The sequence below is a fragment of the Anas acuta genome, chromosome 3 (genome assembly GCF_963932015.1).
Source record: "Anas acuta chromosome 3, bAnaAcu1.1, whole genome shotgun sequence".
Classification (NCBI taxonomy): Eukaryota; Metazoa; Chordata; class Aves; order Anseriformes; family Anatidae; genus Anas; species Anas acuta.
The window spans coordinates 81,149,701-81,165,531 of record NC_088981.1 but is presented as its reverse complement, the minus strand read 5'-3'; the positions used below and the strand labels follow the sequence as shown (position 1 = coordinate 81,165,531).

The following is a 15,831-nucleotide window of genomic DNA, read 5'->3' as shown; positions in this document are numbered from 1 at the left end:
TGCAAATTCTATTCCTCTAACAATTTCTTCTGCCTCCAAAACATCGTGTCTTATTATTTGTGCTCCTGTCCCAATTTCTAGTCTGTCCTATCTTCTGGTATCCCTAAAGGACCTAGTTTAAGAATCAGTTTTAATCACTCCAATGTTGTTTCCTGGGCTCCAGTGACAGACAAACATCGTAGTTGTTCCTTGCCAATATGACATTCTCCCTAGGAAAGTTGACAGTTCTCCTCTCAAGTGTCAGCTACATACAATCTAAGAAGCACTCTTGTTGCTATTTTGTATAAAACAACTTTCTCTCCTTGCTGTCCATTGTCTTCACCTCTGGTACTCCTGTTCACTTGGCTTTTTCCTCTTCCAGCATTTTAAAACCAATAGTGGGACATTCAGGTTGGAAATTAGGAGATATTTCTTCTCAGAAAGAGCAGTCAGGCATTGGGACAGGTTGCCCAGGGAGGTGGTGGAGTCACTGTCCCTGGGGGTGTTCAAGGAAAGGTTGGACGTGGTGCTTAGGGACACGGTTTAGTGGATGACATTGGTGGTAGGGGGACAGTTGGACCAGATGAGTTTGGAGGTATCTTCCAATCTTAATGATTCTATGATATTACACAACTTGCTTCCTTTTTTAAAGCTATTTCAAAACACTGATCAGTAAATAATCCACACGCAGGAGAGCTTAGATCAGGAGTCCCAAAACATACAACCAAAGTACCTGAAAAGCCGTAAGGCATGCCTCCTTTGTGTCTCTTTATCTGAGACGCAATAACTGAAACATGGAGCCAGGAAAACACCACACTGTGCATATATTGACTCGGTCAAGGAAGTGGCAAGAGTGGGGAAGAGCGTATCTGAATCCCAAATGAATTTTTGATGATGAAGAATCTTTACAAGTCCTTATTTTAAATCTTTATTTCTGGCACACCCTAGTAATAAGCCTGTCGATTCCTCTTAACAAGAAATTCCATCTTTGTGCCGGTGCAAAACTCAGGTTCTTCCCTTTTCAGTATTCCATCTTTACTCTGTTCTTTCCAACAGTCTCCATCTCCTTTTTGGGGGTTGACTCTTCTCAACCCACTCCCCCATGGGATTTCATTGTACCTTCCCCCTCCACGGTCTTCTGCCTCTTCTGTTTGTCTCTTCTGTGTATTTTACAGTGTAACAAGTCCATTCCTTGACCGTACGTCCCCTGCAATAGCCAGTCTCCTCTGTCTTATATTCCCCTTTTTGTTACTGTCTTGTAGTCTACCCCCAAGTCCATGGAGAAAATGAGTACCCGAAAAGCCATTCTTCTCTGTAGAGTCTCTGTCACTCCTGCCATCTTGAGGCAGCTGCTATTCGCTTCCACAAGCTCTGCTTACCACACTGTAGATTCTGTCAGGATTCAAAGACTGGATGAACATCACAGCTTTGTACCTGGTCTTTGTACCTCTTCTTCAGGCCACTGATACACTTGCCTCAGTAGCTGCCATCATATTCTTATTGTTGTCAAAGAGGAAAAAAGGAGAATCCCTCCTTCATTCACAGCTGCTTGGGGTCTTTCCTTCTAGTAACTCCTCCTTTGGTCCCTTAGGTGTAAGCTTAGCAATTAACAGCCTCTGAACCACGACTAAAGACAGGAGTCCTCCCTTACATAAGGCCCCTGGAGGCCTTTACGCAAGTCCTCTTCAGAGCAGGACAGCTGAAGGACAGGCTCCTTTCCACTTGATCCTGATGAGAACAAAATAAACGATGCTTACTCTACCCTCTCTGAGCGCTAATCTTTTGTATAAGCAAGAAACTCATGTTCTCTGTTTCTCCTCCCATCCTGGCCTGGGCTCAATTCAGAAAACCCTCTGGGCAAAGAGGAAACAAGACAGCAAGCTAGAACAATGACAGACTATGAATATGAACTTGGCTAATGTGGTTTACCCATAAGTGAAAATAACTACAAATAGGGCAATATAGGACTGAAAGAGCTATCCAGAAGAGATATTCTTCTAGCTCTCACAGAGAAATTAAGTGATTTAGAAAGAGTACGTAGGCTTTTGTACAGTTGTTACTAGTATTTGCATCACTCATTAGTAGTGGTGCAATACATAGCTTGGCGGTGAGGAATACATGCTGCTAGATTTTTCTGCTACCACAGTAAGTCTAAAATGTGAAAGCTGAAAGTTTTCCCTTCCACTTGGGACTGAATGGCCGTTGTGTATACTAAGCGTTCAAGACTTTCAGGCTTATAACCACAGATAAGATACTTATCTTGGAAATTGGAAACATACCACTTCGGGTTTACTGTTGCGACTTGAGACGGGGTCTATTTTGAGCATGACCCCCAGGGCTCTCTCCAAAGTTCTGCATATTCAATACCATCACTGTGAATGTGTACACTTACAGGCCAGAGTTTCTACAATCTCTTACAAACCTCTTTTCTTTCCAACTCTTATTAGTGTTCATTCCATCAAACGCCTCAGCTTTCAACAGCATGCAAGAGATAGGTAGTGCTGTTTTCCTTTCATGACTGGAAAAAGAGAACGCAATCACCAAATCAGTGTGATGGCCATACAAGGGAGGTTAGTAGAAGGCCATAATAAACTGGAGCCTGAGCAAGACTGGACAAAGTGCCAAGGGACCTGCAGGTAATGGTCTCTTTCAGACAAAAAATGTGAAGCCTGATTTAAGCTAGTGCAAAATACCAGAGCATTCCTTTTTTTCCCAATGAGGTGACATGCCCAGGTTAGCTCGTGCACCTTCTCTCACTGCTGGCTGGCTGGGAGAAGCCACCCGATTGTGTCAGCCTGCGCTCTCCCTGCAGGAACACATTCCTGCCTCCCTTCCCGCATGTAACACCAGCAGTGCGAAGAGCACAAAGCCATCCATCACGCAGTCAACCCATGGAGTATGAAACACTGTGAACGATGTCCTATAAAGACATCCCATGGGCAAGTAGTGATAGGAGAAGAGAGAATGGCCTCAAGTTGCACCAGGGGAGATTTAGGGTGGGAATAAAGAGACATTTCTGCTCAGAAAGAGCAGTCAGGCACTGGGATGGGTTGCCCAGGGAGGTGGTGGTGTCACTGTCCCTGGGGGTGTTCAAGGAAAGGTTGGACGTGGTGCTTGGGGACATGGTCAGTGGGTGACATTGGTGGTAGGGGATGGTTAGACCAGATGGGCTTGGAGGTCTCCTCCAACCCTAATGACTCCAACGCTAATTGGTGACAGGACGAGGGGGAATGGGCTTAAGTTGCGCCAGGGGAGTTTTAGGTTGGATGTTAGGAAGAACTTCTTTACTGAGAGGGTTGTGAGGCATTGGAATGGGCTGCCCAGGGAGGTGGTGGAGTCACCATCCCTGGAAGTCTTTAAAAGCCGTTTGGATGTAGAGCTGAGTGATATGGTTTAGTGGGGACTGTTAGCGTTAGGTCAGAGGTTGGACTCGATGATCTTGGAGGTCTCTTCCAACCTAGAAATTCTGTGATTCTGTGACTCTGACACATCCACACAAGCTTGGGGACCACGGATCCACCTTCTCCTCCTCGCCTGACCCAATGCCATAACCACATGAGAGGCGAGGGTGTTCCCTGGGCTGTTGGGGCAGACGCAGCACCCTCCCCACCCCCGGGGGCTCCCTGGGGCGCACAAAATGGCAGGCACAGCCTGGTGTTGGAGGAGGAGGAGGAGGAGGAGGAGGAGGCGCCATTTGCCGCCAAAACCCGTCGGCGGCAGAGGCGGGGAGCGGCGCCACGTGACCGCGCGCGGGGGCGGGCAGACGGGAGCGCGCTCCCTCCCCCCCCCCTCCCCTCCCCTCGCGGCACGTGACCCCTCCCCGGAACGTGGCATTGTGTAATCACGTGACGCGGCGCGGGGGGAGGAGGAGGAGGAGGAGGAGGAGGAGGAAGGAGGGGGCCGGGAAGGCCGAGAGGGAGGAGGAGGAGGACGAAGGGGGGGGAGGTGCAGCACGGGGGGGGGGGGGGCGCTGCGTACGCGCCGGAGCGGGGCGCGAAGATGGCGGACGAGGAGGCCGAGGCGGCGGAGAGCGGGCGGCGGGGCCTGCCCGAGCTGCGGCGCCTGCGGGAGCGGCTGCTGGAGCTGGAGACCGGGCTGCGGGAGAGCGGCCAGCCCGCCGTGCAGGCGGCCAGCGAGTACTGCCAGCAGCTCTGCCAGGTCAGCGGGGCCGGCTCCTTCCCCTCCTTCCCCTCCCTGCTCCCCTCAGTGTGTGTGTGTGGGGGGGGGGTGGCGGTTGGCTCCGAACGGTTGGCTCCCAACCGTTGGCTCCCAACGGCTGGCTCCCAACGGTTCTTTTCTCCCCCCCCCCCCCCCCTTTTCTCATCCCCTCATCCCCCCCCCGGGGGTTCCGGGCCGCCTCCCTGCCTCCCCCCGGCGGGCTGCAGGCCCCTTTGTTGAGCTCCGCCGCTCGGCTTTATCCCAGGGCCCTTTGTTCCCGGCCCCCCCTCCCCGCCTGCCTCCTCCTCCTCCTCCCCAGGCTGGGGTTTGGGGGCGAGGAGCCACGGGGAGCCCCCCCCCTTGCTGCTTCCTCCCCTTCCCTGTCTCGCCCCCCTGGGCAGGGGGCTGAATTGGAGCCCCTGGGGACAGCACAAGGTTTATGGGGCTGCCTCTCGCCCTGTCAAGGGAGCCGGGTCCCGCCTGGGGGACGAGGCTCAGCACCATTGTGTGGGTGCCTGGGCATGGCCAGGCCCCGGGCAGGGCCCTCGGCAGGTGCCTCTGCTGAACTGGTGACCCCGCCGAGCATCCCTGGCTGAGCAAACTTCATGGCGTTGCCTGCTGCTAGGGCAGGCTGCTCCCATTTGGTCATCCTAAACATCATCCTCATTTCTCTTATGTATCCTTCTCCAGCCAGCATTGGGTACGGCACAACCTATACAACAAATTCTTACGTATTTTACTCCTGAAGCACTGAAATTTGCAAAAACTGCTTCAGCTTCAATCTCAATTTTCACAGCCAGCATATCCAATAACAGTGGTAACATCTATTTACGTGCTGCGGCCAACCCTTCGTGGACCATAGACAACTTTCTAAAAGGTGGAGTGGCCAGGAGGCAATTCAAAGATCGGTTTTACTCCTGTCTCATTTGTGATTTTATATCTCCAGTTCTAAAGAGTTTATTCCTGGTGGTAGCCATTGTAGCGTGCTCATTTGCATGTCTGTCACTTCTGGATTAAACTGGGCACTACTTTTTGGTAACCAGGGAGATTCACTACTAAATATTTTGAGCATGCACCATTCTCATATTTCATGTCACATATACAGCAGTTGTGTTTTAGGTTCTCTTTCACCAAAATTTATCACGCTGCACTGGGGTAGGATGCCTGCATAGATGCACGGGAACAAGATGGGTTTAGGTTGGCTCAGATCGCTGGGTTTGTTCTCAGCCTGCTCAAGCTTTGTGACCACTTTCTTAAATTCATGTGTGCTGAGGTGGGGATCTGGCTTTCCTGTTCCTGCCTCTGGCCCGCTTCTGACTTTTGAATGAGCTGTTCGTGATCTGATGGGGTTGGTAAGTGGGAATGAAGACATCGTTTGTGGCTGCTACCGAGTAGATCACTAATGTCAAAAGCAGATCTGTCGCTTGAATTATGCTTGTGTGTGCTTAGTGAGAGACATAGTAGTTACTTGACTTTGAAGTTGAGCAAAAACTAATTATTATGGTTATAATTTTAGCGGCTGCTAATAGAGGTCCATTGTAAGGCCCGAATTCGTTAATTCTTTCTGAAACTCACACCTTTTCCGAACAAGTCTTCTGGACCAAAAAGTTACGTAGACATTGACTTAGATAAAAATCTATGCTATCTGGAGATGTGTTACCGTCACTTCTATACCAAGGTTAGTGGGAAGGCTGTGTGTGTTTCTGCAGGCTGGAGACTGATGTGTAACACTGAGAGTGGAGACGTGCCAGGCAGTATTGAAAGATTCTGCTTTTCACACTTCAAGCTGAGGTCTAAACAGATGCTCAATGTAACGAGTGGTAAAGGGGTGGGGGCTTTTTCTGCTGGTTCAACTGAGGTGTTTTTGTTTTTTTAATCTTTTCACCTGTGTTGGTAGTGCCAAAATACCTCTTCAGCCTCTTTGATGGTTTTAATGCTTCATTGGAGCTAACACAAAACTGCATTTGTGATCTAGGTAGTAGGCTTAGCTACCGAGCATGTACTACGTGACAGAGGCTAGAGAAGATTCATGTAATGGTAAAAGCCATCTCGGAAGTCTGTGTTTTAAATAAGTCTAAGTGCACCTGTCGTGATTTCTAGGATAAAGTCTTTTAATGTGTATACGTAAAAGAATAATAATTGGTCTGACCATATGTACAAAACCAAGCATCTCTTAACGGTCTGGAAGTGTTGTGCTGAAGAAGCATTTTAGTGTTTATCTCAGTGTGACTTCACGTGCACGTTTTGGGGTTGTTGTTTTTCTTTATTTTCAATGCTTAGTTCCTAGGCGTGAACTAACTACACAGAACTACTTGGAAATCTCGTGTCCTTATTTGATTTTGCCAGGTGTTGACCCTGGAGACCAGCAACCACATAGCTTGTAGCCATAAATTGATTTTTTTATTAATAAAGTAGGTAGCATAATGTGTGAGAAATAAGCATATTTACATACTGGAGGAAGCTAAAGAATCTGCAGTAGAGCACTGAAAGAGACTTGGATTCAAAGGGAAATGAGAGATTTAACTGTCCTACTCTCATTAAATGAAGTGGGAGATGTGCAGCCAAATCCCTTATCTAGATTTTAGAAATCTGTTTAAATTATTCCAACTGTTGTAACCCAGCATTGTAGATTAGTTGTTGGAAGCACAGAAAAACAGCATCCTTACACTAGAAAACCTTGCACCTTGATGGAAAATAATGTTATTCCAGAACATTTTTTTTCTCTTCGAAGAATAAAGTTTACTTTGATGAATTTTATATGAAGCGTTCCATTAGCTATAAATATTTGGGTTCTGTCCTTGCTGCTGACTGCACAGTGAAACATTACAATTATTCTTAAATTTTAAGTGGATTATAGACTGTACCTTGATCTCGTACCATATCTGCATAATTGTTGTCTTCTCCCTTGTCAGTATGCGGTAGAGAGCATTATTTTTAATTGTTATCAAGCCAAATTCATTGTTACGGATATATGTAGAATGACTTTTTAATTGTGGTTCATGCTCTTGTGTTGCAATTTCGTAATTAGCAAATTCACGGCAAACAGTTATGTTGTCAACAGTGTGTGCAGACGGGCAGACAAAACAAGCATCTTCAGCTGTAGGGACTAGAAATTGAGAGTGTGAATTTTGCAAGAGTTCAGAGTGGTCCAAGGAGGGATTTTTCTTGTTGCCATGCCGTAGCTGGTTAGATTCTTCCCAGGCTTTGCTCTTCAAGGGTATCTGTTGATTGTATTTAGTTACAGAAGAGCAAAATGACTTTTATCTGTTTTTCCCCTGAGAGCTAGGGGAACATGATGCCAGGGGGCATATTCAATGAGGGCTGCGCTCCTTTCCACTGCTCCCTGACCATGGTAATCTTTATTTTCTTAAATGCCAAATCGGTAACAAAATTTCTTTTCTAGATAATTAGTTGTGAGGTCTTTGAGGGTACCTCTGCTTACCCTGAGTATCTTTCTGTAGTTGGTGTGTTACATCTTTGATATTAGCAGTCTTCCCTCTGTTACTAGTTTTGACTTCTCATCTATTTTCTGAATCTCCTACAGAGGATTTTTTTTTTTCTCCTGCTGTACTTTGTGGTACAAGCTCTCCCGAATAAGAGGTTGTCAGGTTTGTTGTACTGATGTGCAAGTTGTCAACAACTAGTGAGTTACATTAAAACTATGAAAATAATCTGGGCTGCTGTGCTGTCCTTCCTCAAGAACTCTGCCTGTGCTTTTTTTGCCTCATCTGTTGGTTATCTTGTCACTGTTTTCTGCCTGTTATGAGAAAACTACCTTGATACCTTCAGGTCCTACCTGCCTTCTTTTCCTCTCCGCTCATGTCTTAACGTGCTAGGTTAGGTCTTGATAATGTTGGGAAATACTAATCTGATAATCATTAGCGAAAACTTTATTACTTTATTGCGTACTGATTACAGGTAATCACCAGTGATTTGTCTGTATTGGAGGTTACTCTGGTTTTCTTCTTGCGCCTGAATTGTTGTTTGGTTTTTATATCTCGGGCTCTTCACAATGTTATGATGCTGTCACGTTCTTCACTGTTGTCATCTTCCGTGCTTTTAGTATCTACATTCTCAGCTTTCCCTTCAGACCCAAAGTGACTGAAATAATCTTCAGTTCTGTCCATAGAAGTTGGAAATAAAGCCTTTCTTAAATCCTTCGGCTGCAACTTTTGGATTTATCCAAACCCAGACTGTCTCAATCTAATGGCAAAGGAGTGTTTCAGAAGGCATCTTTATTTTTCTTGTCAGAGTTAGGGTACGATCCTGTGCAATGAGTCATTGTGTGTATGAAGACCTCAGCAGCCTTTGAAGGACTTGTTTGCTGTTTCATCAAGCACCTGTGTGATGTCCTTCCTCCTGATGAGACCATATGATCAGTATTCACTGGCAGTGAAAAGCACCATCAGCAAAACTTCAGGTGCTCTTCTAGTACAAGACGTTTCCTCTGTTTCTTAATAGCACTCCCAGTTGCTTACTCCAGACAACATTCACCAAACTCCTCGTTAAATGCGGCATCCCGCCCTGATTTTGCTTGGCTCAACAGCTAATCGTGATCTTTGGATGATACTGTCACTTTCTGCTGGAATAAAGTGACTTTGGTGAAATCAGGTGATGAATGCTGGCAAGGTAAAGCTCTTCACTTGTAAGCAGAATCTATGAAGACGCATTATTATGTATTAACCATCGGTGGCCTAGAGTATTTTCAGTGGAATGGTTTGTGCTCTTGCTATTTCTTGAGCTTTCAGTTTAATGATTTCCTGCGTAATCAGGTCTCTGTCTCTTCTTTTGAGTATGCACAAATTCTACAGCTTTCTTCCATTTTTCATGTGAAAAGTGTTTTCCTTAGAGTCCAGTGAGTGATTTCTGCACTGAGCTAACCCTTATGGGCTTCTGTTTTGATGTCTCCATCTCTGCGCTTTTAATTCTACCATGCTGTTTCTTCCTGATCTCACAGTAGATTTTTTTCTTTACGTACAGTACCACTGTGGGCGTAAGATTCACATCGTGACTTCTAATACTTCTCTGTTTTACAATAGTCCCTGTGACCTCTAGGTCATCTGCCATTCAGGAGAGACATCTTCCAGAAATCGCAGTGAATCCTCTAACCGGCAGCATATCACACACATTCCCAAGTGTGCAAAGAAAAGCACCTGTAAGCACTGCAAAACCTTGTTCAGACTTTGAGCTGCTTCAGGCACATTTCTGTTCCTTCATCACTATCGGACCTGCCACGTTAAGTCACATACTACCTTACTGACCTGGAAAAAAGACACCCCCTGGTTTTTATGTTAAACTGTAAGAGTCAAGGGAATTGTCATCGTTCCAGATAAACTTGGTATGTGTGCTTATCTGGGCATCATGTGTCTGTGCTTAGGAAAAGCACCCTCACAGTTTAGGGAAAGTCTAACCAATCACCTTGATTGTTCTTAGTTTTTGTCCTCAGTAGTGGCAGAGCTACTTAGCATTGTGCCAGATAGGAGCTGATTTTCACCAGAACTTCTGAGTTCTGTCCAATAAGGTGTTTTCTTAATTAATAAGAATTTTGTGTATCAAAGTAAGTGGATGTGATTGAAACAGTTATTTTTTTCCTACCTGTGAATCTCTGAAAATCAGAATCACATTAATTTGCTTTCTTACTCATGCTAAACCTTCTGCTATGCTGTCAGTCCTTTTTTCTGTCTTGATGATGATTTCGGTCAAATATGTTTGAGTGTGAAGTTCTGGGATGTGATACACATGGACTTCTTGGGATAGACAACACGTTCAGGTGGTGCATTCAGTTCAATGTGTATTTCACTCATGTCTTAACTTATTTGTGCTGTAGCTCAAGTCTGATCACTTTATAAAACGTAGTTTTCTGTAGTTTATTTGAATTATTACCCAGTTACTTATTAGCTTACTTGGACAACTAGAACTTGAGCAGTTAGTTTTAGATGTGTGTGTGTGTTTTATAAACTGCATCTGAAAAGAGCCGAATCTTTAATAGCAGCCTTCTAATAGTGTTGTTGGGCAGGTGGCAGGGACTCTACCTCAAAACTGCCACTAAAACGAGTTTAAGATCTACTGCAATAGGAATTGTATTTTCATTATTGTTCCTTTTACTTGCTGTCAGTGTAAAAATGAATAACAATTTATTCAAAACCAGGAATAAAATTTTCTTCTTTACTTAAAACTCTTCAAATAAAGGTAGAAGTTAAGCCAAAACGGTCACGATAATTCCGTGTTCAAGTTTTGGAAACTTGCCTTTTGAACTAGCTGGGTTTGGCAGTGCACTCCCAACATGGAACACGCATCTGGAAGAGATCTCAGTCATATAGACCGTGATTCAAAAGTAGGATTAGTTTTTGGTGTGAATACTATAAATGCTTGTTTAACCTTTTCTCGGAAAATTCTGGTAAGAAAGATTTCCCAAACCCTATAGATCATACGTTTTGGTTCAGTTACGCTTGTCTGTAAAGGTTTTGTTTCCCTTGCTTCCGAATTTAATCTCTAATCTCTTGGGGGAATTTAAGACTATTATGATTTATCCCATCCCTAATAGACATGGAAAGTAGCATATTCCTTTCCTGATGGAAGCACCATTTATGTTTTCAAAGCTAGTTCTCAGTCCTTCTCCAATCATCGCAGTTCTGAACAAGCAATTCAGTAAGACGGTGACTATCCATGTAAGGCTGCCTCATAGTTACCCTGATGCAGATTTTTTGCTGGATTAAAGTTACGTGATGTTTTTACTGAAGTTAAGAAAATCCTTCCTATCAGCAAACTGCCATTTCTTGAAGAGGAAATACTTTCAACCAAAAATGAATACTTCCTGGGTATGAAGCGTAGATTAGCTAGTTTTGCTCTATAGCATCTTTGACTCTGATCCTACAAAGATGGGGAGATTTAAAAAAAAAAATAGGGATCTTGCTTTACCTAACCCTTCAGCTACTTAAAAATAAAAATCTGAAGACCTTACTGTAGACTTCAATTTAATCATAGTAGGTGGCGGCGTTTGCATCTATACTACTATAATTAAGCATACAAGGTACTTGTGTACTGGCAAATGTATTTCTGCCATTAATTTTTTTTACTCAAATCCAGACTTTTTTACCCCGCTTTTGAAGCAATATCAATAATGTTTAGGTTGCTTTGTAAAAGGGCAATTATCTAAGCTTTACTGTTTAGCCTTCACTGCTTAAAAAAACACAAAATAATGAATGTTGAATATCTTTATTGTGCAGGACTGTATAAGGAGTATATTTTTGATAATATGTTCAGTAAGGTATCTCATAATATCAAAACACCCATGTTGTGTTTCTTGTAAGGAAGGCATGTATCTCTTTGTTCAGGACGTTTTCTGAAACTTTTTATTATTTCGTTAGAGAATGAACAGCTCGTGACTGTAAAACTTCAGGGAAGGCAGCAAAAAAAAAAATGCTCTTTTGGAGAATCTTTACTTCCACTGTGACTGAGAAACAAGGAGTTTCATGTGGCCTTTTCCACTTGCTTTGCCATTTAAATGATATATACGTGTGTGTGTATGTATTCAGTGAAGACTTCATACATACATGGTCTATATAGCAGGTGATTCTCTATAAGACTTTGTTGGATTAGGGTTCAAACTGGTACCACGAGTAGGAGGCAGCAAGGTGTTGTGTCTGAAGTCTTACACAAGCCACAGATGCTATTGGAAATTTGTGTATGTACAAAGCATATCGTCAGAAAATAGTGCTCCAGGCATTGATTTTATATCTTTATTATCCTAGTACTGCTTATAAAGGTCTCTGAAAATCCTTGAGCAGTTACAGTACAGGGTGTTACCGTGCTTCAGTTTTTGTGAGGGAAGCTGGCGTGACGTTCTTGTGTCATCAGCAGCTCTTAAATAGAGATGTATAATGACTTGGAAAGTTAATAGGTAAAAATGTGGGTTAGAACTGCCTTGTAAAATAGTAAGCCCTGTTTATTAGGTCTGTGTCTTTGTACATGTTAAGAACTTAATGTGTTTTAAGAAGCATGCAGGTGTTTTTCTGAGGCGTGGAATGCTTTTTTTCTATTCTATTTGCCTTTCCAAATATGCATTAAAGACAACTCTGTGGTATTGCTTCTGGGATCTTTCATCTCTAAGGATGAACTGCACTGCTTTCATTTGGGAAGAGTTAATCTAATAATACCTAGTACTCGGCAGAACAAAGGCATTCACAAAGAAAGGCATATGTGACATCAAAAAGGTGATGGGACTTTATACAATTATTCCATGACAATAAGTCTCATCCAGTAGGAAATAGGACTAAACCTGCAAAAACACCGTGGCTGTAAATTTTGCGGGTTTATTCCAATCAATTTTTTTCTCTATCTTCTCTTCTATAGCGGTTATGTAGTCTTGTAGTATGTACTAGTATATTTCTGGCTTGATGATTCCCTGTCTGGAGCTATTTATTCTGGGGAGCAGGTAAATCACGTTGGATATTTATGCGTCCAATGCACTGAATATCACTTCCATGAAGCAGTGAAGTACGTCCAGTGACCAGGCGTTAAATCAAATTATGAATGAGGAGTTCCTCCGTCCTGTGATTGCTGCTTGCCTCAGGAATTTGTGATAGTACACTGTTTTTACACTGTTTTGTAACAGAAGGAACACAAGGAAGAGGACGAGCAGAGAAAATATTTAGAAACTCAGAAGACAAAATCTGAACTTGTTTCTTTTATCGTTGGGGGACAATAGTTATGAAGGGAAGAGCTGGGATAAAAATCTGTGTGAGTTCATAATAGTGAAGATGTACATTTTTTTCATCTCCACGTCCTGCAGCCCTGGAACTTACATACCAACCTAGTTGAAACTGGTGTGGCAATTAAATCCTGCTTCTGGATACCCAGGCGGACTTTACAAATCCTACCGGTGTGATGCAGGAGCTCCCGGTTCTGCTATGGGCTGTTTGTTAATGGGATAGAGTGTAAACTTGGCTCCTCTCCTTCCTCACACGTGGATGTAGTGGCTGTACCTTGGCACTGATGTAAGGACACGCTTGGTTATTGGACTCCCTGTGAATCAGGCAGACGTTGCCTTGTTCTTGCACAGGAAATTTGGATCAGATGGAAGCATCCTCTGGGATGCCAGTTTGACCGTACCGAACAGGCAAGCTAAAATGACAAGTAACCTTTCTGCGGAGGAGGAGATCATCAATTAGGTTCTCATCAGAATTTAAAAAAGGTTTGAAATAGTGCTGGAAGAAGTTGCATACGGCTGATTCACGGCTAATGCAAATATGTTAAGCAGATGAACTACAGAAATATTTGTAACATCTCATTTCACTTGACCCACCAGAACAGGTTCAAGTCATCTATATTCTAGGAAATGCACATCTTTTCAGATTAGTAATAGTTATTTTTGGCTGTCTTCCTATTTTTAATCTGCCCATATGCCAGTCTGATAATTAAAAGAATAGGTAAATTGCATTTCCTGGCAGTGGATAAAAGTTTACTGTAATGAACATCCCACCACATTCCTGAAACGCCTGTTTAATAGCCAACTGCTGAATGTTGTTTTTAACTAAACACACCAAAACATGAAGGTTGGGAGGACAACATTAATCTGAGGCCTGGATGAGAACTCGAGTAGAGAGAAATGTAGCCTGGCACTATTGTAACTTCTCCCCTTATGTAAGGACGCAAGAGAGAAATCATAACCGCTGACAAGATCAGAAAGAGCGTATTGAATGCAAAATGCTAAAAGATTAAAGGCAAGCCTAAGGAAGGATAATTTCTGCTTTCTGCTACTGTGTGTGACAAAGGATGAGACTTAATGAAGTCATTTCCTGATATTTTAAGTAATTACTTCTTTTTTTTGAAGCAGTTTATGGATTTAAGCAGAGACTGGCCATTCATTTTGTAGGTAATTCTACTTCTGTTTCTAAAACGAGCTGGGTTTCAAATCATAATCAAAATAGTGACTAAAAATCAATGGGAAGAAAGGCACCTTTTATTTTGCCTCTCTCAATTTAATAATTAGTAGTCTGAGCTCATGAAGTATGTGCAGCATGCCCTGATGAAAAACATACAGCGTGCTTGCTCCTTTGACGTATATCTGGGGAGAAAAGCATCTCTCTATCAATTAACAGCAAGTTCTGTGTTTGCTAATTAACTTTCCAGAGAGAGTCGTCTCCGTTCCTTGCTGTCTTTATTTGTGATATTTTCTTGGTGATGGTAGGCGGCCTAATTATGGCTCTGAGAGTTGTGGCAGCCTTGAGCCCCTCAAGCCTTTCTTCTGTTTCTGCGTCTGTGGCAGCTGAGGTGCTTCTGTCAGCCCCTGCTCCAGTGCAGGCTCTGCCTTAGAAATGTAAATATGTCTTCGGGTGGCGTTCTTGTATCTATCCTGGTTTAGCATCGGTGATTTGGGGGCAGCGGTACTTTGCTAAGTTGCACACATTGGAAAATGCACCTGGATATTTTTTTCCTTTGTTACAGCAATTACTTGACCTGCACAGTGAAGTAGAAATAGGTGGATAAGAGGCCTGGTTAACTACATATGCTTGTGCACCGAAGACTTAAGGCACTTGTGTCCTTACAAATAGACTTGTAAGAAGAATTTAAAATTAAATTAATCATAGTGTGAGTTTCTTTGTCAATCATCATTGCATGGATTCTTCCTGCAATTAGTCTTAAGTCTCCTTCACGGAGATGTGCAACCTTGAGATGTGAGCTATAATCACGTAGTTGTAGAGAACCACCAAGATCATTAAATAACATGATGGAAACGAATGTGGGGAAAGAAGGAGGGAGTTCAAATAATGATTGTACTCCTGCATCTTCGGGAGTAATGAAAGCTGTTCAGTTAGTACGTGATCATGGTAACTAGAGCTGCAGTGAGATTTGTAAAAGATTTCCATGAAGAAGACCTAAATAGATCTGTGAGAACATTTTTAGGGGAAAAACAAACAAAAGTAGCTTGTGACAGTTACCGTTATCGTGCAGACAACACCAAGCTGTGTGATGTGGCCAATATGCAAGAGAGAAGGGCTGCCAACCTGAGGGACCTGGACAGGCCTGAGAGGTGGGACTGTGCGAACCTCACGAGGTTCAACAAGGCCAAGTACAAGGTCCTGCACCTGAGCTGGGGCAATCCCAAGGACAAATACAGGCTGGGCAGGGAATGGATTGAGAGCAGCCCTGAGGAGCAGGACCTGGGGGTGTTTGGTTGATGAGAAGCTCTCCATGAGCTGTCAGTGTGCACTTGCAGCCCAGAAAGCCAACAGCATAATGGGCTGCCTCAAAAGCAGTGTGGCCAGCAGGGCGAGGGAGGGCCGTGAGGGATCAAGGGGCTGAAACACCTTTGAGGACAGGCTGAGGGAGTTGGGCTTGTTCAGCCTGGAGAAGAGAAGGCTCCAGGGTGACCTCATTGCAGCTTTTCAGTATTTAAAGGGGGCTTATAAAAAAGATGGAGAGCAACTTTTTGCTCAGTCAGATAACGACAGGACAAGAGGATATGGTTTTAAACTAAAAGAGGGGAGATTTAGATTAGAGGTTAGGAAGAAATTCTTCACTCAGCGGGCGGTGAGGCCCTGGCACAGGCTGCCCAGAGGAGCTATGGATGCCCCATCCCTGGAGGTGCTCAAGGCCAGGCTGGATGGGGCTTTGGGCAACCTGGGCTGGTGGGAGGTGTCCCTGCCCATGGCAGGGGGTGGGACTGGGTGGGCCTTAAGGGTCCCTTCCAAC

The 15,831-nt window shown here is 44.0% G+C and overlaps 1 protein-coding gene across 1 annotated transcript in view; it reads left to right on the top strand.

The window, feature by feature from the left end:
* Window positions 1–3,894: 3,894 nt before the first annotated feature.
* The window catches only part of ZNF292 (zinc finger protein 292), a 57,649-nt gene continuing 45,712 nt past the window's right edge, over window positions 3,895–15,831 (top strand). Inside the window, exon 1 of the mRNA XM_068677992.1 lies at window positions 3,895–4,137. Within this exon, the coding sequence (XP_068534093.1) occupies window positions 3,979–4,137 (159 nt within the window). The 5' untranslated portion in view covers window positions 3,895–3,978. The remainder of the gene's footprint in view (window positions 4,138–15,831) is intronic.